Source organism: Neocloeon triangulifer, unplaced genomic scaffold (genome assembly GCF_031216515.1).
Source record: "Neocloeon triangulifer isolate White Clay Creek 2 clone unplaced genomic scaffold, ASM3121651v1 ptg000022l, whole genome shotgun sequence".
In the NCBI taxonomy this organism is placed as follows: domain Eukaryota; kingdom Metazoa; phylum Arthropoda; class Insecta; order Ephemeroptera; family Baetidae; genus Neocloeon; species Neocloeon triangulifer.
The window spans coordinates 5,644,707-5,672,164 of NW_026775562.1; the positions used below are offsets into that span (position 1 = coordinate 5,644,707).

Consider the following 27,458-nt stretch of genomic DNA (forward strand, 5'->3'; position numbering starts at 1 on the left):
GATGTTAAGTCAATTTAATTTTTAAAAAGTAGTATTTTTACCTCAAAAAGGTTCAAAAGAGTCTTATTAGCAAATGTCAAAAGTTATACCAAATCCAACAAAATCATCAACCTAATTTGATTGAGCTTTTATTTCATTTTAAAAAAAATAAAAATAAATAGCAGGAGAAAAAATTGTTATAGAAAATCCCATAAAAAGTTATGTTTATTAAAAAAATTCAGTTTTGTGATTAATCAAAACATAATGTAATGAAATGAAGTTTCAAATAAATAGCCAAATAACTTTTGGTCAATTCCTATCTCATGAGAAATTAACAAATATAATAATAATTTAATTAAAGTTTAATCAAAGTTTTGGGCAACAATTCATTTTTTATAATGGAATTGTTTTAAAAAATTGAATGTAAATAACGTTAAACAACAATCCTAATTGAATAATTAAGCAATAATTAATTAAAATAATCTATATTATTGGTAATTTTAAGTAATTACAATCTCAATGTTTGGTTAATCTTTGTCTAAAATTTTGAAAAGCGATGAATGAAATAATAGTCGTTTAATTAGACCACATCTTGATAAACGCAACACAAAAGTAATTATATCAAATAGGATCAGGAGAGAATTATATACACACGGCGAGGATAACTCACGCTCGGGCGAGCTTTCTTGTTAATTACATCCTCTTGTGCCGCCGCCGAGAGCATAATTGATTAAAGTTCATTCATCCGATTTGGCTCCGCGCGAGTTGTATTTATTTCTTCGTCTTTATGTGCCGCGCGTTCCCATACCATAAACACCGCACACGCATTTCATTATATGTATGATATTTTTCTCCCGCGCGCGTACACGTATATAAAGAATAATGAGGTGCTCTCCGACGACTCTCTTTCTCTAAAAATTATATATATTTTACTTCCCACGTACGCGTGCACACAAGAAAAAGCAAGAGAGAGAGACTCTTAACCACGCGAGCTGAGGCACCGCCGCCGACTCGGCAGCGTTAATTGACTAATTAAAATCTTCCATGGCGGTAATTTTCATTACTCGCTTATTTTTTTAATTCAACCCCGGCCACTGTACAAATTGCGAATAATTTGTCTCCTTCACAAAACTGCTTCAAAAGCTTTTGAACAAAAAGAGCCAATATTGTTTCAGCAATTAATGCAAATTAGTATAGAAATGTTTCACCAGAACGACCTGTAATCTATATATAATTTCTCACTTTCAAATTAATTTTTTCTGGAACATTTTTGTTTAGCACAAAAATGGGAATATTCTTTGAATTTGTAAATTGCAAATTTCAAATGTCAGAATAGAAATTTAAAAAATTGGCCATAGAGATTTGAGATCCTTAATTCTTCTGGATGTTGATTGATAATTTTGACAAAATCATAAAAATTCTGCCGTTTTTAAATATTTAATCATGATTCACCAAAATTAAAAAAAAATCCTTTAACTTCGTCATACACATAAAAAAATCATCGATATAATTAATACGTAATTAAATTATTATTTTACTCATTACCAGGTTTTTTTATTTCATTTTATTCATAATTTAATTATTATCTGCTACAAAACTTATGATCACGAAACAAAATATTAAACTGCCTCAAATTAACTACAAATTAAAAACTAATTAAAAAGAGAAAAAATATTGGACAAGGATGTCATTTTGTTAGGAAATGAACAAAGTCTGGGCTGGAACATGCAATTCCATTGTTAGTAAGGACATTAAAAATCTAATTCAAATTTTTAATCAAAACGAAAATACGTCTGCTTGGACTCATTTTAAGACAATTTAGTTCAGACCTAATTATTATAATAAAAAACATTTTTTTTTTTAATTTTATCAAGCCCAATAACGCTTTCTTCCTTCTTTGAAATTGAAATTCCCCCTGCAGGGACACTGCATGATTGTATTCGGCGCTTTCTCTCTGTGGCGGCTAATTTATTGGGGAGTAAATTGAATTGGAAATCTCGCCGGGGACTGAAGTTTATGTAATTTGTGTAAACAATGGATTTGGCCGGTCAAGTGGCCTCTTCAAAGTCAACAGTCTTGAGCGCGCAGTGCCCCTATAGACCCGCTCGTCGTCGGCAAACAGCTCCGAGCTTTAATACACAGCTGGTTTGTTTAACGTTTATTGGCGAATTAGAGAGAGAGAGAGAGAGAGAGAGACTGCCAGGCACACAACAAACAGACAACAAGCGGTATTGAGTTAAAAGCGTAGGGTGCTCGAGCGGGTATAAAGTTACTTATCGACTCTGCCGGCCAAGATTGATCTTGTAAGAAAAACAGGGAAAAAATGGTCGCTTGGCCAGTCAAAAGTAAAGAAAAATAAATGGTTGAAGGTAAAAAATTTAAAAATGAATGTTAAAAATTAAGGGAGAGATAATATAAATTAAATTACTTTGAAAAATTGCAATTAATTAGGATAAAATAGTTGCTCTAAAATTGTTTAAATTATGAATTAACAACTAATCTTTTTTTTAAACCCTTTGAAAAATGATTTGATTGGTTTTTGAATTAACAGCAAAAAATACAAATCCGAAATAAGAACCAACAGAAGCTGAGTTTCTTCAATTTCTTTTTTTATCCAAACAAAAATTGAGTTTATTTGGGAAAACTGCAGTAAAAGCTCAATTTATAGATGAAGAATAACCACATTTGAGCGAAAACAATAAAATAAACACAATTAAGGAATCACATTCTGGCCGATGTAAATAAAAGTTTGAAGTTCATCCCTTATAAAATATTTATTCATTAGGATTAAATTCATTAAGCATTTTCGTTGTTTTGGCCAACTGTCAGTTTGCTTTGAATCTTATCCACTGTGATCCTTTTAAAATTTTACACTAACGAGCCGCTTTTATTTATTTATTTACTTATCAAGGCAAATGTATGTTAATACCCCGATTTGATAAACAAAACGGCGATTAACATTTGATTAATGAGTCGACTAATTGAATTCTCTCGTTCGGACTTGGTCCTCGTTCTTGATGCCACGATGATTCATCGCGAGCTCAATTAAGCGAGCATTGGAGCAAAACAAACCCGTTCGTTAGTCTGGGGTGTGGGACGATTTGGGAGAGAAGACGGAACGTGCAGTAAAAATCGTTTCGAATCAGCGTCTGAGCGCGGAGAGAATTATATATGAATGGGAAGCCCCCATGTGCCCTAAAAAAGGTGTTCCAATTCCGAAAGTGTACCCGGAATAGTTTGATAATTAAATAAATTGTGGCTTTTTTTAGGCTTGTAATGGGCCTTGCAAAATCTTTATGAGCCCTCAATAGATGGTTGAAGATCAAATTTATCCAGTTTTAAGCAATTTTATATAAAGTTTAGTTAAGATTTTGGAGTATTTGAAGAGTAAATAAGACATTTGGGAATAATTAGGCCGATTTGGATAATTTGCAAGCAGTTCTTTAGGACGCTTTGGCAATTTTTAGAACATTATGGATGGGGAAATTGTTCTGAGGAATTTTTAAAGAGTTATAGCGGTTTTGGATTATTTTTAGGCAGTATTAAGGGTATTTTTGGAAATTTTAGACAGTTTAAGTAGAAAATTAAGAAAATTAGGGCTATATAAGACAGTTAAGAATGATTTTAAGGCAGGTTTTAGGTTTTTTTGGCAGTTTTAGGTTGGAGACTGTTTTTTTGGGAATATTTAGAAATTTTTGCAGAAGGTTCTTTTGGATCAGTTATTTTAGGCAGTGTTAAGAGAGCTTTGGAAAGTCTATGGGAAATATTAAGGGATTTATGGCCGTCATGGGTCGGATTTCAATTCAATTTTTATTATAGGTTTAGATATTTAGGATTTTTAGGGTTGGTTTTATACATTTTAGACAGTTCTGGGACATTAAATTTCTATTATAATAATTATAGAGTTTTATTGTTTATAGCATTTTATTTTTTATATTAAACCACATTTTTTTATGCAGCCACTTTCAAATTAGCTCTAAATTCCATTGGGAATTTAATATTTTTTTAGGATTCACATTCACTTCGGAAACATTGCGGCGACCCGCATATATTTATAAAAATGCATCTTGTTAGACGGGCAAGCATGTGCTCTCCGTAGTTTGGGTTCGAAGCACGCACACCTAAAAACAGACACCCTTGTCAAGCAGGCAAGGCGCGGACGGGGAAGCAGTTCTTCCTCCTCGTCAAGGGGAAGATAAAGTCGAGTGTAAACACGTGAAGGCGGAAACTTCTTTTCGACTCCCACGCTTGCAATACGAATTTACGCAGAAGTTTTGAAAAAAAAAAAAATGTGAAATGATTTCTGCGAATGGAGGCAGTGGAGCAAAAAGCAGGGCGCGTTCTCCTTTAAAAACAGAATTCTTCGCTACAACGACGGAAACAAATTTTGGCGCACATTCAATAAGTGCAGATCGACGTCGGCGCGTGTGGAGGTGCTGGAGCGGAAAATCACTTCCGCTCCGTGCCCCGCCGCCGAACAAGGCGCAATTTGCATGCGATTGTCCGCCATTTCTGGCCCGAAATTCCGAATTTACTTGTGCAAAGCAACCGTACGAAAAGTGACTCGATAAATGCCCTTTAAAGTGGATATGCGTAGAAGTTTTTCACTTTTGAAAATCGTTAAATTTTTTGCACAAATAATTGAAAAGTGAATATGAATTAAATATCCTAGAATTAAGATCAGAATTACTGTATCTCACCTTCATTTTGGAAATTTTGGAAAAAAGGGGAGTTTTAAAATCTGATTTATATGATAATTAAAATTTGACAGAGATAATGTGTGGCTAATTTGAAAATAAATCAAATACTGAGTTAAATGCAGCAAAATCTAAAACATAACTGATTTTGAAAAGCCAATCCGAAGTTTCAAACAAAAATCTGAGGAATAGCCTGATATTTTTAAACATACTTCTGAAAGCTTGAAATCCAGATAATTTTGTATTTTAAAATTTATTAAATTCGATTAAATTTGAATTGGAAAAATTTAAAGATGAGAAGATTGACTAGAACTGATGCAAAAAGCATAAAACTATAATAATTATCGCTCAAAAATATCTTTCAAACCAAGAAATTTTAAGTTTTAACTTCCACAAATGAAACTTTTTCACCATCATTAATCATTGCTAATATTTTAATATTCCTATTATTCCGATTTTCCACTTTTGCATTCAACTGACAATGAGAAGAATAAATAAAAATAATATCATTATAATAATAATATGAAATGGGACTCTTGGATCATTTAATGATCATGAACGCATCTACAAGCCTGAATAAATTTAACAAGCAATTTTTTTTCATTTGATAATCCGACGCAGAGTTTTTTTTATCGCAAATGATGACGAAGAGTGCGCCGCGTGAAATAACTCAGCGGCGAGCACACATAAATTACATCAGGAATTCTCGCACGGCTCTTTTTCGGCTAGGGTAGGTGCTGATGACAATCCTCCAAGGGGCGATTTTCCCTTCCTGCCGGCGGCGGCAATTTTTTTCCATCTCTCTCTCTCTCTCCCTCGCAACAATTCTACGTGCTACTTTTGCACGGCGCGTGATTGGAATTTATATTCGCTTTTTACTCAATTTCCAGCGGCGTCGGCTGCTCTCTTGCTGTTCAATTGTGTCAAAATACGCTGCTTGCAAAATGTGAATAAGCCACATCTGAGTGTGACGTTTGACGAGCTCGGTGGTCCCCGAGTTTGTATATTTCCCTCGCTCTGACTGAGAACTCGTGCGAAATAGATATTGAAATTTCTGCAGCAAATTCTCTTCTCCTTATTTATCTCACAAATATAAATCTCAAGGAAATCAATTGAAAAAAGGTTTTTTGTTCGAATTTACAGGTTTTTTATACATTAAAATTTATCAGGTAATTTTCAACATAATTTCAAATTTTGGTCCATTAATTCTAGCAATTTCCAACTCGCAATGAAGAACTTAGATAAAATGATAACTTCTTTTGATAATTCAATTATTTAAATTGTAATTTTTCACACCAACAAATTGTATTTTGAAATTATTGCAGCAAAAAACTTAATTTATTGAGAAGGGTCAGTAAAAATTTCTAATAATAAAAATATAAATTATGGCAGAAATTATGCTGGAATTGCATGCGATTTAATAATCATTTTATAGATCTTGTAAAAAATACCTAATATATTTAATAAATTAATAATTTTTTTTATTTGCTTACTTTAGAAAAAGAATCTTCTTCAGACGAAATAATTGGAGGAATTTCACAATTTAAAAAAAAAAATTTAATTTGAGGTTTTTTATTAAGTTTTTCAAGTAAAGCTTTTGTAAAATTTAATTGGGTTTGGTTGTGATTGAGTCAATTTTTTAAAGCGTTGCCCCAGGAATCAAAAGATTAAGAAATGTGCAAACCTTCATGTTTAAAGCAACAATTTGATATTACACTCTAATTTTGTTGATTTAGTTCAATCTCTTCATTAATTATATTTCCTTTTACTGACTCAAGAACGCCAGTAGATTGAAAATATTGAAATTAGTTTGCAAGTTTAGTTGCCATTTTGTGATTATACAAGTATTGTTTTCACTACTTAAGAAATAATTATTGAACTGATATGGGTATATAAATATAAAAATGGCATGATCATGCTTTAAAGCTTCCAAAATAATTCAAAAAGTGTAACAAAATTTCAGAAATTTAATGTGCAATTCAACTTTCATGGATTTTTTCCCTTATTAATGAGATTCAAAATGCACTTCTTCTATTTGAAAGAAACAAAAGGGAGGACTTTCCCGTCTCTTTCATTCCAATTTCATAAAGAGCAGGAGGGAAAGAAAAGGTCGACGACGATGGTGCATACAATAATTTTGAAAAATTCATTCGCAATATACGCGAGAGGCCACTCTCCGGGAAAAGACAAAAGCATATTTTTTTTCCATCTCTGCGCACGTCCGCCGCCGGTCGCACGAATCCTCAAAGAGCAGAGCGACCGGCCCTGGTTAATAAATAATCCTCTTTGACTCTTTTTCATAGCGGCAATTTGGCTCTCTCACGCACCGAAGAGCAACGATTGAATCGCAAATTGGAGCGTTTTTAAGGTGGGAAGAAAGCTAGAAGTGAATAATTCCGCCAAGTTTGCGGACGCATTGTCGTGCCTCATTTGTATTCCATTGTGCGAACTGGTTTTCCCATGAGGGCGACACTCAAAAAGCAGCGCGCTAACCCCCTTTGCAAGTTATTTCCGAGGCTTAATCAGCCTCCCGCTGTTTTGATAAACTGCATCGCGGCCTATAAACCTGCAGCAACCGGCACAATCCGAGACAAATGCTAATTGCAGATAATAGTTAACTCTTTAGAATTGTAAATAATATAAAAAAAACTTCAAATTCAAAAGACAAAAGGTTTAATTCTCTGCGGGAACAATATTTGTGAATTTGTAGTCAAAACGTTTTCGTACATTTGCTTTAATATGTGGCACGTTGAAATTTTTTTTTTTTTTAGATATAAATTTAATAAATTTTCTAGGTATAAATTACTGATTGCAAATTTACTTTTCAAATTTTAGAAAGAGATCCAAATGAAGCTGGAAAAGTCTTAGGATTAATTCCAATTTTAGGAAAATTATACATATGAAAATAAAAATTTAATCATAATTATAAACAAATTTGTCGGATTTGCACATTTATTTAATGATTTAATTAAGGATTCACATAAAATTATAATAATTCTGAGTTTTATCATGTGATCTTTAGCTCTCTTATTTCAAGGCACATACCCATTTGTAGCAATAATTTAAAATTCAAGTTCTGATACATTGTATCTTTCAGGTTCTTAAATACCGCAAAAAGAACTCCACAGGACCTTCAATAGCAAACGGACAGTGAGCATTAAAGAAAATGAAAATCAGCTGATGCCGGTTGAAAGCAAAATTGCAAACAGCTGTTGGAAAATTTTGCAATCAATTAATAATGTGCATAGCGTTATGAACCATAAAAATTTAAAATTTATATTAAAATAACAAGCTAATCTTTGAAACTTCCGAGATCATTGATCAATTTGATTAGAATCTGAAAGGTTGTGCAAACATTACAAAAAAATTTTAAAAATTTGTATATCTTTATTTAGAAGATTAATTCTGAAAATTTTTATACAAAATATAAATAATATAAGATTAGCGGCTTTTGGAAACTGTGAAACTGTCAATTTTTTGTGCAAAAAAAATCTTAATTTAAATTATTTTTGTATTTTTTTTCAGCATTTCAACGAACAAAAATGATCTACAGTTACCATTTTTATAAATATTATTTAAAATTGAATTAATTTCAATCAGGCCCATAAATATTAGACGGTCGCTGAATGACCTGTGGTGGGCAAGAGCATAGCTTTAGTCAAACCGCAAAATGAATTGGGGCCTGGGATCGGATTTTTCTCTCCTTTTTTACGTGGCCTAACAGAGTCATATCCGATTTCCCAGGCCGTTCGCGAAATGTGTCCTTTGCACGGAGGCGACACAGTCATTCACACACACAGAAAGAGGCTCTCTCTCTCCTCTTTCCCGCTTTTCCTTTTCAGAGACTCGGCGGGTGAAGCAGGAGCGCGAGAGGCGTTGAAAGCGCAGGGGCTGCAAATAATGAGAAAAAGAATAAAAAAGAAAGGCTTCTTTCTCCACGGCGGCGGCGGCGGCTTTTACGCCACCTGCAGTGCCTTTCAAAATGCACAGAGGCTGCTGCTTTTTTGCTTTGACAGCGCACAGACCTTTCTTTCTTTCTTTGAGCAGCACAGCAGACCTCAAGATCTGTGCCACCCAACAACAAAAAAATAACATGCACGAGGGATGAAATCGGTGGGTGCGGAAAATAAGGAAGAAGGGCGCGTGTGTCTCTTCAAAAGCAAGAGGACCTCCCAGGATTTTAAAGTGGATCCGAACGAGCCGAGCCTCCGCAGAAATGAGTGGGTTTCTTCAACCAAATTGTGGAATTGCTTCAATTTTCTGATGTCAAACGACTTATGAAATAAAATTTCTTGATGTGGAAAATTAATACTGAAATTAGAAGTTAATTTTAGAGCTAATCATGATGTTTTTCTGTCCAAATTACTACAAAAATTAATTTCACAATGAAAAAAAGACAATTTTTGAGAGGGAAACAATGAATTGTTGGGCAAGAAGACACCAAAAGTAGCAAAGATTTTGTTGAAATTTCCAGGATCAAAAAGATTTCATCTACCGCAGTGATTCTAGCAGTCTTCATCATTATTGTTGTTTATTTGTCCCAATCCTTGCATCACGTTGTTTACATTAAATTTGAAAACAATTATTTGAAAAGAAAGGACAATTAAAACGGAACCACCGCTAGCAAGAATTTTGCTGAAACTTCCGAAATGAAAAAGAGACAATTAAAAAAAAGCTTAGTTTCTAAGTTTATTAATTATTCTTCTCAGAGCATTTTTTTTTTAATTTTAACTCAAATTATTTTCAAATGTTATTTTGCATGTGTAGAAATAGTTTTTCATTATTGGCGAGTCAGAGAGATCAATTTCTTTCAACTGTTTTATCACAAATTTTGTTTACATTTCAAAAAATTTAAACAGTTTCTGATATGAAGTTGGTTCCTTTGAAAAATTAATGATTCCAATCATCGGAATTTTGAAAAAATGAAAAAATTTATGGAAAATCTAGAAGCTGAAATAATGGAACCTTTTTCAATGTAAGATATAATTACATTGAAATTGTCTGAAATATTTTCCAAATTAAATTTTCTTTTTTAATCTTCAATCAAAAATTTTCGAGTTCAAATATTTACCTATATAAATTTCTTTAATTAAAGCCTAGCATATTTTGCAAAGAAAGCACCAATTTTTTTTACATAGTTTTAATTAAGAAAAATATGAAATATTAAGCAAATATGCGATTTTGCAATTTGTCAGTTATTTATCAAAATTTGAATCCACACAAAATATATTTCCAATCAGAGAGAAACGAAGAAGAGCATTCCATTAGTCAACCGTAAAAAATGATACTGTGCCGGAAATTTTTCCACCACCTGAACGAGTTTCGCGGCGATACTCGTTCATTCCTCTCTTGTCGCGCACCACTGAATTCGGTGCAGAAAATCCGTGCTCGCGGGTGGGTTTCCTCGTGTCATTGGCAGAGAGGCTGGAAAAGGCGCTGCAGAGCGAAAAGTAGTGATGCGAGCCGGCGGAAAATCGGCCTTTCCAGTCTATTTGCAAATTTATCTGATGCGGTTCTCCGTCGAGGGACATGAAATTTTTATGAGCGTCCGTCGTCGTTTCACTCAATCCGCAGGCCGCGAATAAATTTCCTCTCTCGCTCTAACGAAAAAGCTGCATCATTTTTTATTTGCTTTGCAAACGTTTTGCGCTCTCGCAAATCCGATTTGTGGTTTGCGGCTCGACTTTTCTAACTAAGTAGCGCACTCTGCTCAAAATACGATAGCCCGATAGCCTGTGCAGAGAGGAAAAACATCATTTTTACGGACCTGCATGTGGCCCTGTCGGATTTTTTCCAATGGTATGTATTTGTGCCGGGCAGTAAAATGAATTTACTACTTTCGGGACAGCTCAGTCCATTGTTCGATTCAGTCGGCGGCTTTTCAAACAAACGACCGGCCACATGTTCCAAAATAGCAACCCATCTGACCGCTCAAAACAAACTTTTCTTAAAGTGGATCCACAAAATCTCCAAATCAAGTCGCAAAGATCTAGTTTAATGGAGTTTTTCCAATAATTCTTAGCGCAGAGAGGTTTATTTTGAGATCAGACACACCCCAAGATTCAATTGAATAGAAAGTTTGTGCAAATATTTGATGAACCGTAAAATTTAGCATCACTTTTTTGAAAGTATTACATTAAAACCAATTTTAAAATTTAGAAAAAATCTAACAATTACTGCTTACTTCTTTTCTAATTGTTTGAAGGTTTTTTCCTATTTTGCATGACAAGCAGTTAAAAATTAGGCAGCTGTCACTCTGTGAGTTAATAGTTTACCTAGTTTTGCATCTTTATTTTTATTGAAAGTGTTAAAAGAATTAACTCTGATTTGAATTTGGTTATTTTCGGTGTTTTTGCCCAAATTTACATTGGAATGAAAATTTAAAATTTCCATCAAAACCCATTATTTGAAGTAGGCAACAAAAGCGTCCTCCGCGTAAACATTTTGCCTACTTTACAGGATCTGCAGTTGAATTCTAACAGTTTTAAATTCCATAAAATCAAACGGTCTCCGAAAGTGGTCAAAAATTATTGGCGGTTTAGAAGAGCTTTGTATACGAAGGTTTCATTAAAATCGAAATGAATCTTCTCAAAATAACTCGTATTTATTTTAAAATTATTATATATTTTTTAACTTGAAACCCTTCAACTTGCTTAATTCAAACTTTTTCAACTATAAAAAATATTCGGAAAAATTTCATACAAAAACACCGCAGAAATAAACTCATTTTAAATGTGTTCTGGATGAGGCTTTGGCTTTTATTGATAAAATTTATCAGACTGGATTTTTTTGTTTGTTAAAATACTGATTCTCTTATTTTTTAAATTTAAATGTTCACAACTTTTTCAGCAATGAATATGGAATCAACAAATTAAGCCTATTCATTTTAATTTTCCTGCAAATTGAAATCCATAATGATTTTTTAGGTCGTCGCAAAAAGATGAAAAATGAAATTAGCTTGGCTGGAAAGTGTATGTTTGTTTTGAAATTTTCGCGCATAGAAACACGAATTCGCTGTGAAAAGGCTAATTAGAGAGAAAAAGGAGTGACCAGATGAATTTATATCCACGGTTGTGTGTCAGCTTGGCCTTTTCATCGCGCGCGGATGGGTTTTGAATTCTTAATGGCATCAGTGCCTCGTCCGGAGCGACCGACCGACCGAACGAACGAACGAGAGGTGGAGGAAAAGTAAGCAAACTGGGGCCATGTGCGCTGTTTGAATTTTAAAAATTCCTCTTCTCTAATTAGACATGCAGGGGGAGAAAAAGAGGAAACAGAACCAGCCAGCCAGTCGGTCGGCCGAGCGTGAAAAGGCCTCTCTCTTCAAAAAGCTCCGAGAGAAGATCTACTGTGTGTGTGTGTATTCGAAAAAAGGCTGAATAAAAAAAAATAACACAACAGCACGCGTCTTAATAACAAAAACGGCGGGCGCGTCGAGATGGAAAAAGAAAGAGAGAAGAAAAATGGTAATAAGGCTGCAGAGTGCGGAGGAGCGCGCGCGAAAAAATCGATAATTAAGAGCGCCGGCGAGACGTGTTCGATTGATTTTGTGCTGTTTGCTCACAGCACCCCGTTCGGCGAAAAAAACGAACCAACTTTTCACGCCATAAAACGACAAAATCATTTTCAAATCAAATTATGAACTGAACAATTAATAAACTAGATTTAAAATCGTAAAAAAATGACAATAAATTGCAGACTTGCATTATTTTTGACAACGTTTATTGCTGTTTTTGTTTTAGAAATTATTACCTGATCAGCATAAATTTTCTAATTTGCAATAAATATTATTGTTCCTCTTATTTTACTTATTTATCTAATAAAAGGGATCTGAGTGGAGAATAAATTAAGTAATGAATTATTTTTTTTATTAATTTATTGAATAAAGAAGTGATAATAATAAACTTATTGGACTTAAATTGTTTGAATTGTCAGTTTTTCGTTGCAATTTTTTTTTATTCAGCACTTTATTTAATATTTATAAGTCAAGTTGATGCTTCAACATAACAGAGGATCACTGTTGCTATGATGTCTGTTTGATCTTGGAAGTTTCAGAGAATACATAATTACCGCTGTGATTGCCTTTTTGTTCCCACCAATTTAAGTTTCTCTCTTAACAATTCCTTTTTCCTCTAAGAAATTTTTGACTCTATTCACAACAATTGAACAATATTTATATAGTATTTTTCAAACTAATTATTTAACACAATTTTACTGGAGCCATAAAAAGCTGCACAAGTCAAGCTTGATTCAAAGTTCAATTTTCTTACAAGAATTGAGAGAATTGCCGTTTTTTTTTTTAAATCAGGATAACCCTTTTGGTTCCGTAAATTACGAGCTCCCTCGCTGTAACATTTATATAATAACACGTTTCAATGACAGAGGTTCTTTTGAAAAAAGCATATCTCCCCAGTAATTTAATGACAGCGGAAATTATACAAGTCCTTTTTTCCTTTTGACGCAATATTTTAATAAAATTTTGCAGCAAAACGGGCTTGTCCTCGCTGAAAAATTGTTATTTTTTACAGCGAGAGAAAAATATCATTTCATGGTCGTTTCCTCAAGTGCCCAACGCATCTGCAAATTATTTTAATGATGGAATAAAAATGTTTTAAAATGAATAGAATTTAAAAAAAAAATGGTCAAATTCAAAACTAATTTGACTTTCCGTTTGAAAATTAAGCTTCGTTAACTAACTTGATTGACGTGGGAGGGGGAAATAAAATTATATGCCTCATGCCTTTATTATCTGTTGGTAAATTTTTTTCAAAGGCAATTCAAATAATTGCTTGTCTATTTCATCCAACAGCATATGATACTTCATCATATTGATAAGATAAATGAAGAGTCCTTGTTGGTGCTTAAAGGGCAAAAACATTGTTGACCATCAAACCTAATCCTATCTGTACTGCTGAAGTGCAATTTGCAAAAACTAGATTTTAAGTTTATTTTCATTTGAATGTTAAAACTTGGTTCCTTTCTGACAAGTCGCAATTTGACCTTCCATAAGAAAAGTTTTAACTCGCGCTGCATATCTTTTATTATTTCAATAAGTCATGCCTGCTGTTAAGAGACTTTGGCCGTGTTTATTTTGCCGTGTTTGCGCCGTCATTAGAATATTATATTAACTACGCACGAGACCTAATAACCATAAATAAAATTGTCAGACCGTCTCCGTTCGAGTGTTAAAAACTTTCCGAAATAAATTCGCAGTAAATAAATTTACCTTGGTGATGACGAAGTCCATCGCGGAGCCGTCTTTCAGTCTGAGCTCCAGATTATTTCCTTTCGGGAAATGAAAGAAAACAAAGCTGCACACGGCTACCAACTCAATACCGATCAAAAACCCATCTGACAGAGACAGAAACCGAGAGCAGGCAGGGCTATCGACGGGAACACACGCCGGGCCGCTGGCTGGAGCGAGACTCGCTCCGAAAAGCTGCTCGAGAGAGAGAGAAAGATGAGGAGCGAAAAGTCCCCCCTCCCTCCCAGACACTGCTCCCCCTATTCTGCTAACAAGGAGCCCCAGGGCGACTACTTGCTCCCAAACGCCGGACAAGAGGAAACATTGTCCCAGCCTCCGAGCTGTGAACCAAGAAGAAGAATATCTCGAAATTTATCTTTTTCTTCACACTCGGCCCCCGGACGTGCGGTGTCAATCAGGAGTGATTTCGAATGTTTGTCTGGGGATTAAGTGATAAAACTTTTTGGCTCACGATTTTGACATGTCGTGACTTACACCGTGGCAGCTCGGATTTTCATCTCGTTTCCTATTTTGAAAACTATACCCATTGGTACATCAGAAGAATAAAACCAGCAAAATTACAAAATAACTTAAAATTTGGCGCATAATTTCTGTTATAACAAATGGTTTGAAATTAAAATTTTAAAATGATATACATGTTAAAATAATCAGCGAAAAGCGAGAGTCTGAAATTTTTTGTCTCATTGATACTCAAGTTTAAGTTTTGATGAAAATTAAAAGTAATAATTCTACAACCAGTTAATGAAAACGATATAAAAGTTTTACAAAAACAACTTCAATTCCTTAATTGGTCATGATTATAAAATTTGAATAATCACCTGCAGATATGACAATTGGCTTTAATTGTGCAAACGTAAAAGTTTTGCATAAAAACATTTGAAGATAAAAAAATAAATTTTTAGCGTTTAAGCATTTGGCAGGAGCTAAAATTTCCTGCTCAAATTATCACTTACATTTTTAGGTTTTTCTGGCTAGCTTTAAAATTTGGAAATAATAGTACCAATAAAAATCAATTAATTTAATATTAATTTGCAAATTTTTAACTGCCCATTTGTGTGAAATAAAATTTAACCCAATTCAACTTTTCCACTGGTAACAATAAAAAGTTATTTTACGACTTGACTGAATTTATTTATTCCGTGCGAGATTATGAAGAAACTTTTCTTTCTATATTTTATTGAAAGCAGTTTTCGAGAGATTTATGGTTATTCCAGCCGGCTGCTCGAAAATAGGGCGAAGCGGGTCAGCGGAAATGGACTCGGCGCTGCTGCAAAAGCAAAAAACTATTTCGTTCATCACAATTGACAGCAATCTCGCGTGCGTGGGCGGAAAGAGCAACTCGGCAGAATAAAAAACGCTTCATTCTCGGGCTCGGATTTCTTTCAAGGCGATAATTGCCAGAGCACAAATAAAAGTGAACGCCGCCATCGATTTTCTTTTTGCTGCGAGTTTTCCGATAGTTTGTGCAGTGTCGGGCCCGGGGAAAAGGGAGGAAGAAAAGTTTGCCAAAAGATTAGTGGCCGGGCACGTGATTTCGGCGGAGAGGAACTCCTTAAAAGGCGACACATAATCTAATGAAAGAGAAAGAAAACAAGGAAGAGCAAATTGAATGAACTTGATCCTCGACGACCTTCAATTTGATCGGCGGCGCGATTTTCGCTCACCATGACTCATAATGTACGGAGCGTCGAGGACCAAAAGCAAGAAAGAAGTCTTCGAGCTGCCATTGTTTACCTTATAAATATTCACCTTTTATTGCTGCTTTTGTTCAAAAATCAATGTTTTTTAGGGTCAATTAAAACAAAATATCAAGAGATTTCCAGGTGATTTTCTAATATTTAATAAGAAACAGAAAAAAAATTAATAACCTATACAATTGATCCGGTCAGATTTACTCAAAATTTTTCAATCTGCTTGAGGCGAGGAGAGAAGAGGGATTTTTTGAACAACCTCTGAAATCACTTAATCTGAACATCAAAAATATCAAAATATAAAAAACTTCAAATAATCAATTGTTGCTTTTAAAATTATAAGCTCTGCGCTTTCAATATTATTTTGTTTTGTACTACAACAATAAAAATTTAATGAATTTCTCAATATTTTATTTTTCGAAGATATTGTATTAAAAAATTAAACTTGTTTTCATGACATGACTATCGAATGGAGAATAAATAAATAAATAAAATAAATATATAAACTGATTTTTTTACAATCTTTGATGTTAACTGAAGTTATAAAAACTGAAATTGATTCTGATTTGAATTTCCTTAAAATTAAATTACTCTCAGACCTGTCTCAGACCTTGAAAATCACATCATCCCCAAGCAATTTGGAGTCCGGCAATAATTAAATCTTGGATAAAAAGAGATTTAAATTTATGAGCAATCTATACTGCTGCAAATTGCAAATAATCTTATTTTTTGAATTAATGTTGTTTTCATACTGATTTAAATCTAATTTTAGAGGAAATTTCTCACTTTTTAAGTAAAGTAAATTTTAACAAGATTTTGTCCAGAGTCTAAAGTTAGGACAAGTGTGGGTCTCCCCTGACGCTTCAATTCCAATATATTCAAATTTCGGTTGAATTTACGGAATGCATAATTCAGTATGCAAATCTCTCACTGTGGGATGTGCGACGGAAAATAAATAAAAATTTGTAAGGAGAAAAATCAACGCGCGGTTGAATAAGAACGAATATAAAGGTAAATTCGAAGGGTGTGATTAAAGCCGAGCAAATCGTTATTATTAAAATAACAGGGCCGTGCTTGCTTAATTTGCGCTGCGTACATTTAATACACTTTGCGTATGCGTGTGCTTTATGCAAATGTCTCTCTCTGTGGCTCAAAAGCCGGCGGCGGCGGCGGCTTTCCGCATCTCATTTTCTTCCTCTTTTATCTGCTGCCTGCTGGCTGCCTACAGATTTTCATTCACTCGCTCTGTGTAAAACGCACACTCTGAAATTCAGAGGCCTTGACAAATATATATTTTATCGCGTGCAAGTGATGAGAACTTGTTTCCAGCAGGGCTTCAAAGGCAGCCGCCGCCGCTGCCCTTTATCTATTGTCGTAATGAGAGAAGAGAGAGAGCGACAATCTCTCCTCCAACGCCGCTCCAAATGTATGTATATTATGTGGATTTTTATCGCGCAGACACACGCAGATAGCGGACGCACTTTTGTGGAAAAATCTATGACCGCATATAATCAGCTAAAAATTAATCTCGAAACTCTTCGCTTTCATGTGATATATTTATTTTTTCGTTGACGCAATTTTTGGAAGATTTTTATTTTATCATTTAAAAATTTAATTTAATCCAGCACATTAAAATTTTACAGCCATTCTGTGATCAAGTCTCAAATCATTGATAAGAAGTCTTTAAATTAAGAATCAACGAATATACATCACATTTTGAGGAGATCTCGCTTTTATGGTGCCTAAAAACTAGCCAAAATAACAGGCACCAACCGTCAAAATTATTTTTATATAAAATCTTGAAATATTAAGTTTTATTATAAAAACCAGAAATGTTTTTCAAGAGAAATTTTTTCGGCAACCAAAATTAATGACAAAATTCATATTTTTTTAACAAAACGGAACCACCACTAGAGCAAAATTGATTGAAAACTTCAAACATCAAAAGGCTCTCCTCCGCCGCAGTGAACCTTTCGCAGCTATTTATCAATCGAAACATGTAAAATTGTAAATAGATTACAACTTTTGGCACATTTCTTATCTCTGTTATCTAAAAATGTGTTCATCTAAAAATTTGAAGTTTGTTCTTTGCGAAAACGGGGTTTTTGTTATTTATATCTCCTCAATATATACATTTTACTTTATAGTAATAATGTAACAATCAAGACAATGAATAAAAATTTTACATTAATCTACTTGCTACGTAATTTCTATCAATCAATTTCTCACTTCAAAAAAGTTACCAAACTATTTACAAAGCTACTGCTATTGAGAGTGTTACCACGATTTTTCTTTTTTATATTTTTGCTCCTTAACGATTCTGTTTTCTATTTAAATAAACAACTTTTCGGCTTAACCAATCCATAACTTTTAAAAAGGCGTCGCGTTTAAATTGCGACGTCGCGCGTCGGGTTTAATTAAATGATATATATTCGGCTTTGGTGCCCGAGGAGCAGAACCGGTTTTGTGCGGATGAGTTTGTCGGCCGGTCCACTTAAGAAAAAGAGTCTTATTCCCACCCACCCACACCATATATAATACTTCTTGTTAACGAGCCCAAGCATATAACAAGAAGAGGCGAAAAAATAATGCACATTTTGTGTTGGGGGCGCATCAATGGATGTAACAAAGCGGCCGGCCACGCGATGCAGTAAATTATTTAATAAATAGTTTATTTGTCGCACAATTGCAGAGGTGTTTTGCGGCAAAAGTTGAAATGAAATGGAGCCAGTGAGGGCGGATTGTATGAATAAAGTTCCTCTGGTTAGTTGTTTGAAAAATATAAAGCCGAAGGAGAAGAATAAGGTAGTAAAAAATGTAACGTGTGCCAACTGTTGCTCACAAATTAATAGCTCATTGTTTTCCCTTTTCACCATATAATCATTCAAAACAAAAGGTAAATAATGCACACAGGGAAAATGATAATTATAATTGATGGATATTTTCGACTATTGAATATTTTTGTTAAAAATGTTATAAAATAAGCGCACTGATGTGCAAAATCGACGAAAATCAAGCCTTCTGTACCATGCTAAGATTATTATCAAATACTTTTTCCACAGGTGGGAAATCTGAAAAAGACTATCAGATTGTGTTTTTGCAAAACTTTTGATAAGTATTTACAAATCAAAGAAAAATTTATAAAATTTTAATAAATGTTACTCACAAGTCCAGTTGTGTTCACAAAGTTACACATTAAATAATTCAAATTTCAATAAAAAAGATTAAATTAATAACAAAATTATTTCAATTTCCCTCGACTTCAACAATATTGTTTTACTTTCAAGGTGAAAGTTTTGAAACAATTTGGACACATAAAAAATAAAAATAAATAACATAATTATAAAGGTGGTTGAACCGGTATTGGAGATTAAAATCTTCGGAAATTAAAAATTTTATGAGCAACACCAACGTGAAAAACCAAAACTAGATTTAAAAAAAAAATTATATCTCAGATTCTTCTTCTATAAGCATACATAATTAAACTGTGCCAAATGATTAATTTGGTTTTGTTTGAAATTTAACAATTTAAACATTTTGAGTTTTTTTCTGGCATCTTAAAAACAGCATCTCTAAATGTAGCTGTACTATCTAATTTACTATCGCTTTTTTTCCATTTCCAACACATTTCTAAAGACAGTCACCTCAAAATACTTTAAACATCGTAAAAAAAAATATGCCAAAAAATTTAATTTAAGCGTCAAAGACTTCAAAGTCAAAAGTGCTTTGATTGACATTAAAATTCGACCTTGTGAGAGATTGGAAAATTATTATTTTGAAAATAATCAGTGTTTATAGTCGGCGCAGAAGGCTCCTTTGTGTATTCTGCGTTGGGTGAGAAGCGCCTGTCAAAATTCTGTCAATGCATTAGCAGAGCCGCAGCTTGTGCGTGTGTCAACAGCTTCTGCATTTTGTGTGTCACTCACTCGCTGCTACCTCGCTTTATACAAAAAGTTGGAAGCGGCCTTTTTGCCGCGCCGCTCTGTTTTTGTTTGGCCGCAATTGTGTTTACCTTGTGATAAAGCGCGGCCGGGACGGGCAGGTGCGACCGAGACACAGAGATCAGCCTAGGCGCGAGATCACAGGGCGGCTAGATGAGTGGCGCGGCTCTTGATTATTGGCCCCTAGCTGCCGTAAATTAAAGCAGCCCCCCTTTGATCTTGCGGCGCCCAATTTAAGTCAATTTTCCCGCGTGTGTCATTGATCTAATCAATAAGTTCAAAGGGCCCAAATGAATTATTGACGAGCGACAAAGAGCTCTCAGGAGCAGAGAAACTGCACGCAGTGTTTTCATTACGAATCTGAGGGCAAATTAACTGGGTAATTAAAGTTTAATATGTCATTTTGGATTTTGATTGAGGAATATGCAAAAGACTGGCGAATGTTTTTGGCCTCCAAAACTTCAAAATATCATAAAGTGGGGATTGGAAAAAATAGGTGGTCAAATTTTAAACTTAATTAAGCCCAAAAGATTGAAGTTCAAGTTTGAGGTGTTAGGACTACCTAATAGATTTGATTAAAAATCACACCTATTTCAGCTAATTAAGAAAACAAATCCATTCAGAGATTTTTCTCATCTAAAATAAAAATAAAAATCATTTCACACAAAAAACAGCATAGGAAAAAAATTTCAATTATTGGGAAAAAATAATAATTTTTTTAATATAATTTTATAATGGATGGTTTTCCAAACTAAAGATTTTAAAAATATCAATCAAATTAAAGATTAAATCTTTAAAGTTTAAAATGCTTTCTCACCGTAAATTTTTGAGCGACAATGTTCATCATCCAAATTTTACAACCTGATGTGATTTTTTTTTTAATAAAGTCAAGATCTTTTTGAGCAATAAACACCCCCATCCCTTGTCACGCCCTTCAAGTTTCATCCAATAAAAGATCATACAAGTTTTATCCTCTTCATTTGTTTTCCGCGTGTGTCATTTACGCAACCCTTCTTTTTCGGGGGTGGAAGAAAGACGCGCAAGGGTGAATAAATTACTCATGCAACCTTACGCAAGGGCGATCAAATGAGCATCATTTTGCTGTATGCGTATGTGTGCGGACGCATATTTATAAAATGCGATCCAGAGAGGCGCGCACATCATTAAAAAGCAAAAATCGCGTGAAACGAACAAAATTGAGCAAGGAAGGACCCGCGCCTGATTAATTTTGCAGCCGCCGCACATAATTATTTCGCTCTCGCGCGCAGGAAATGAGGCTGGGCTACCCCTTGCTTCCACCCCTCATCACCGGCCAGGGGTATTTTCTCATCACGAGAGAGAGAGGGCACAAATTCTTCGCTCGGGAATTTTCATTTCCTCTCGGCAGCTTTTTCCAGTCTCATTTTTTTAATATTCTGCTAAAATATTGTGTTTGCGCGACACTTGGCGGCCCCCCGCAAAACGGAAAATTCAACCTGATAATAATTTAATTACGTCATTAATAAATGCCAGACGTGGTGAATTAATTGAAATAAAAACGATTGCATTATCAGCAAAATCTGTACAGCACTTAATCAAATTACAGCAGCTTGTAATTGATATGGGCTCCATATAATCATTTGAATTAACAGCAGGGTTGCCGGATGTAATGAGAATAAAATTGTTTTGTTTTAATTAATTTTTGAAATATCTAAAGAAAAAAATCTCAGAATAAAAAGTCAAGAGTATAATTTTGAAATACCAAAAATTTTATTGTTTCTAGCACTCCAATTATAGGCTATTTAAAACCTGCAAATTCTAGTCTTTAAAAATTTAAATCAGAACGGACAAATTGGAAAGAAATATTGTAATATTACACTGAAATCTTTGCCTACATTATCAGATAATTTCATTAAAAAATTAACCTATAAGTGTTCAATTTTAAATGAATTAAAATTGTAAAACTCATTTTTTATGACACGAAATTGAAAGTTTTTATTTTAAAAGCATTTAATTTATTCAAGTTTCCTTTCTTAAGCTTAATTTGAGATTTAATTTTGAAATAAATTTCAATAAAGTGTATGAAACTTTGCGTTTGAAGTTTTCTATACAAAATTCCTAGGCACGTGGCAACCCTATATAGATTGCAATTAGGCGGAACAATTGATATTCAACGCATGCCGGCTCGTTAATTATGTTCCACAGCGGCGAACCCTGTTGCGCTGATAAGATCTGCATATTTACGGCCGCCAGGGGATTACCTCTGAAAATATTTCACGTGCGATATGAATATACGTTTGGAATATGCATCACAGAGAGATAAAACACTTTTAAGCTGATAAACGCACGCATGAAATGAAAACGCTCTCTGGTAAATTCACCATTAAAGCCGAATTGATTGCGCTTTGTTATCAAACAATTGAATTTTCCTCTCCATTAATTACTGAGTACTTCTGTTTTAATTAAATCAATCATTTCGATTGATTGGAAATTAATATCAAGTGGAGAAAATATTTATCTCCAACAATTTCAAATGAAATTTTTTTAGTTTTTGCAAATTTAATCTAAAATTTTCTGGTATCGAAATTTTTTTTAAATTTCTTTTATACACACAATTAATGTTATTTTATATCAGTTAGGAAAGATGAAAACAAATGAGTAGTTGTATTTAAAATAACAAAAACGTTTATAAAAACTATCTGCAATTTGTATTCAAGAAGTTTTACAATAAATCTATTTTAGTTTTCTTATCAATTTGGAGGATGAGTTGAAATCTAAATTGGAAAGAGACATTTCATAAATCATTGAAATCTTAATTTGGAAACTAAAATAATAATCGTAAATAATTTTAAATCCTTCTTAGAAAGCTGTTTTAAAAATTTATCTAATTTTTTTGTTTCTTAAATTTAATTTAAAATGTGATTTTTTTATTTGATCCCATTCGATTTTATTACATATTCACAGAATAATCAAACAGATCACTTAAATATCAACTTTTTTTGTAAACTAACTTACTTAATTGATTTACCCAGTGACTTTTTTGTCATTTCGATGGCAATATTTTAATGACTTGCCCTGTTTGGCTTTTGTTTGCTGCGTGTGTAATTTCAGCGCTCGTGCTCTTCACTCTCATGTGTGTGTTTGCAGAGAGTGCAGGCGCGGGGTGCAATGGAGCGAAATTAAAGCTTTTTCATTATTCATGAGGCTCTGGCTATATTTACGCGCGACACCAAATTGCTCTCTCGCTGCTCGCGAAAATTCCCCGTTTCGCGTGACAACTGCCACAACGAGAGCGAGCGAGAGAAAGACAATGCGCGATGTTATTTGCAGGGGCATCGTATTCAACGCCATGCGCGCGCAATTTGATATGCATGTTGTGCACACACACACACACACACACACACACACACACACACACACACACACACACACACACACACACACACACACACACACACACACACACACACACACACACACACACACACACACACACACACACACACACACACACACACACACACACACACACACACACACACACACACACACACACACACACACACACACACACACACACACACACACACACACACACACACACACACACACACACACACACACACACACACACACACACACACACACACACACACACACACACACACACACACACACACACACACACACACACACACACTGCTAATGCCTTCACATTTGCACCTCTACCTAGGCGCAAAATTTAAATTAGATAGGATGAATGAGAAAATAACCTGCCATGAAATTTTCATGCACGCCTGCATTTTTCATTTTTTTTCAGTGATAAAAAGCCTTAGATTTCAAAAACTTTGTGTTTTATCGACACGATAAAACTTCTTGCTGAAAGCAGCTGAAAGAATGCAAAATTAATTATGTTTACATATATTTTTTTTATTTCTCCAAGAAAATTTGTTTTTTAAGATCAAAAGTTTCAAAAGCGAATTTAGAGCAAGAATTTAATGATAAAACTTTTAAGTTTGAACAATTAAACTCCCAAAAAATTTAATTTAGTAAAAACATAAACATCGTTTCCCTTCTATAAAGATATAAAACTATAATTTTAAAATTTGGTACGTTTGGTTTTAATAAATATAATTTGAGGCACGGCAAAAATAATAGACCAAAATTGAATTAGTGCTTGAATTTTGAAAATTTATTATCCCAGCAAGGCAAATTTTTGCTATCAGGTAAAAAAATTATGCTACCATGCGTATTACATGTAAATTAATTGATATTAAAACCAGTAAAATTTTGCTTTTAAAATATATTTTAAAGATTTCTTGAATCGGTTAAAAAAAACTCCCAACTGGAGAAAAACGAATTTAATTGTGCGTTCTTTATTATCCTTTGCAACATGACAGGAATTTAAGATATTCTGATTTCTCAAATGCAGGTTTAGAATAAACAAATTAGAAAAATGTAATGAAAAATTCAACTTTGCTTAGAAAAGCATTGCAAAAGTCTAGTTGTTATTATTTCTTTTTGCATGGAAGTGTGATTATCTGGCACGAAAGGAAAATTTTAATTTCAAGAGAAAAGCAATGCATGTGCCAAGGAAAAACTTATTTGGGTCATTCTCATCAGAGATCTCGTTAGCCGACTCTTCCTGATTATAATATTTCAAGTTTCATTTTAATTGAAAGCAGAACAAAACGCGTGCAACTCTGTTGCAAAACATGTCGTTGAGACATGAGCATTGTGAGAGGAAGGAAAAAAATGAAAAACGAGGAAAATGCGAGAAAAGAAGTGCAACTAGAGCGGCGTAATAGACTTGTGTTTTTCCTGTTCTTTTCACGTTTCCCATTTCCCAGAGTGCCGAACTCATTAGAAAAACGCACATACGCCGTATATAAATGTTTCGACACGGCAAACACTATGCACTTGAGAAAAATGCAAAACCGCCAAGGGTTATATTGTCGCCAGCCGACATAAAAGTGGGTCAGCCATTCGAGGCAGAGGAAAAAAATCGGCGACTGCTTTCCTGAAGCCGCCACTTGAGGTGAAATGGAGTCAACAACCCTTCAACCCCGTCGGGACAGTCTGCGTGCGAACTTCTCATTTCGAGAGGACATTTTAAGAAAAGCAGAGGAAGAAGCTCTTCTTTTATGGCCGTTTTCAAGTGACCCACACAACTTTATGGCTCAATCAAAACTGACCGTAAAGAACAAGGAAAGCGACAAAAGTTTATCCGTGATATGAAGTTAGAATCTAAAAAATTTACATGGGACCGTTCACGAATGATTGACCGCGAATTGGCCTAAATTTTTGGTTCACAATGCCATTCTGTAAAATTGAAGTATGTTGTTGGGGTTGATAAGAGGGTCAAATTCAGAAATCCAAATTTTGAATGCTTTTCTTGGAATCCGGGTTGTTTGAAATAATCAAAATTTCCCATATCTTTGCTTCTAGTGGGAATTTTGAACTGCTCTCTTCACTTCTCGGCGTAATGTTTAAATCGAAACAACTTTTCTCAACCATTTTTGTGTAGGTCAAAGGTCAAGGTCACAAAAACTCAATTTTAATTTTAATGTCAACTTTCCACAAAAATATAGAAAAAAAAGGCTGAATATTTCAAATTTTTATTACGTGAGAAAATTTTCTGGTGGTCAATTTTTACTTCTAACGGAGTTATTAATTTTTTTAAACGTATTTATTTAATATTTTATTGTAAGTCATAATATTTTTTAATTAAACCCATACTGACGTTTGAATTCTATACTCAAGTACAAATTTTAGTCCAGTGAACCATAATTTAATAATTAAAAGTCATAAAAAAATGAGTGCATTTTTTTTATTTTATTTTAAAATAAATTCTCTGTTGCTTTTAATTTCTTTAACATCAAGAGTAACAAAGTATACAAGTTTTTAAAAGGAAAAACCACCTCCAGCTACGTGCCATGTTGTTTTTCGCGACACGCACTTTTCTTCTCCCCTGCGCGCGATTCACTTTTTGCCCTCTGCTTGTTCCGCGTACGTGCAAACAAAACCGTGTCCGTTTGCTTTTCTCTTTCTTCCTCTCTTTCATTCCTGCGAATCGCGTATAAAAAACAATGTCATTTGGGAAAAAGAGTGTCACATTCGCATACTTGTTGGGCCGAAAAGTAATGAGAGGGAGGCAGTATGTAACATTTCATTAGAAATGCAGAGCGCGCAGAGTCGTTCGCGGAAGTCGCTTAAGAAAAATTAATATCGACGCCGCAGCACTTTGCGCGAGCGTTGCGCACTCACTCGTGACACAATGCACGGCGCTCACTTGACTGATTGTGTGACACTCTTCAACCCTTCCACGTGTAAATATATAATGTTCGAAGTCATATCAGAAGTGCAAGAAGTGATTTCATTCAAATGGAAAAAAAACAACACTCTCGCCATATTTTTGTGTGAAAAAGAAATTAAATGGGAATTTATAGGTTATTGTAAACATTGTGTGTTCTTTAGAGAACACAAATTAATAAATTAGTATTATTTATTATTGTTATTTACATTTCTGGAAAATATAGGTGACTTTTTCTTGAAATATAGGTGATTTTGTTAATTGGTTTCAAAGTTAAAATTAAAATGATGAGTTTGCAACGAGGAAAAGCCCGATATCTTCATTTACATGATCATCTCCTCGAGTGCCAACTTCTTCTAACAAAATGAGTTAAAACATTATGCATTTAGGGGAGAATCTATAGCAGTTGATTTTTTAAAATAAGAAAGTACGTACAATTTAATGATTCTGTGGGAAGAGGTTTAAATTTAAAATTTGAAAAACAGGTGAGACGGAATTTGGCGATTCTAAGAAAACTGCGGGCAGAAAAAACCCAGTAATTTATAAAATAAATTTAATAATATTATATAAAAATAATATTTAACCAAGGAAGGTAAACAAATCACAAATAGGTACATAAAACATAAGCATAAGAAGAAGCTTTTCTTATTTTTGCATAGTGTACTGTTCTTTGGCAGGCCTAAAATAACTTTTTTCTGCAATTTCATTTGATACAAATGCGATGTTCAACTCCAAAAGTTTTTCCAATTAAAAACTTTGCATTCTAAAAATATATGTAAAAAAATCAGTCAATGAGAAATTTATAATTAAATTCAATATTTTTTTTTCATCCTTTCACATTGAAAAATGCTTTGTTTTTTAGTTTTGAATTATTTTAAAATCCAAGGATGGATTAAAACGAAATTGAACAATGAACGATTCCAAATCAACAACTTTGGATCAGGAAAAGAATTGAGGGCTGCTTCTCAATCAACAGATTGGATTCGGACGAGAAGTTTTAACTGATTAAACCGGAAGCTTCGCATTTTCCATTTGCGTGCAATCTAGGCATGTTTGTCTCTCATCATCGTAGTCTGCTATATATATTTTGCATCTCCCCTTGGCGTGCTGCATTTCTATTCGTCATGAGAGCGACGCACAACTGCTGTTTTTGAGCTTTAATGCGGCAGCATCATTTGGCATCCCTCGGCGGTGATGAAAAAGCGCCACCCACCCTCGAGATCGATATGCGAAAACCACCCTCCGTTTCGAAATACAATTATCTCTCGCCGGGTTCGATCACCTGCGTCGAAGCTTTCCGAGAGTTGAGAGCAAACAAGTGCAGCGCCGCAGCATCTGGCGATACGTAAATGGACCCTTTGTGTGTGGAACGAGACACTCTTCATATGCTCATTTGTGTATACGCCGGGATTAAGTTTCGGCGCGTTTCCAATTTGCTGTTTGCCGGGCTGTGGCGCGCACATTTGTTTGCAGCCCGCTAATATTTGCTGGACCATAGTTTCTCCTCCGCCGGAGAGTTTGCGGTTCTCCATCTCAAATATAAACGCGACACTTCACCGCAGCCATAATTTCCAATTCGTGCAAACTATACGT

General features: G+C 34.2%; 1 protein-coding gene across 2 annotated transcripts in view; it reads right to left on the reverse strand.

The window, feature by feature from the left end:
- Positions 1-27,458, reverse strand: part of LOC132204847 (PDZ domain-containing RING finger protein 4) — a 43,414-nt gene that overhangs the window by 12,190 nt on the left and 3,766 nt on the right. Inside the window, exon 1 of one of the 2 annotated variants that reach the window (XM_059633679.1) lies at positions 13,903-14,110. The exons of the other annotated variant lie outside the window; for it this stretch is intronic. Within the exon in view, the coding sequence (XP_059489662.1) occupies positions 13,903-13,923 (21 nt within the window). The 5' untranslated portion in view covers positions 13,924-14,110. Of the gene's footprint in view, positions 1-13,902; positions 14,111-27,458 lie in introns of those variants that run through there. 2 annotated transcript variants of the gene reach the window in all.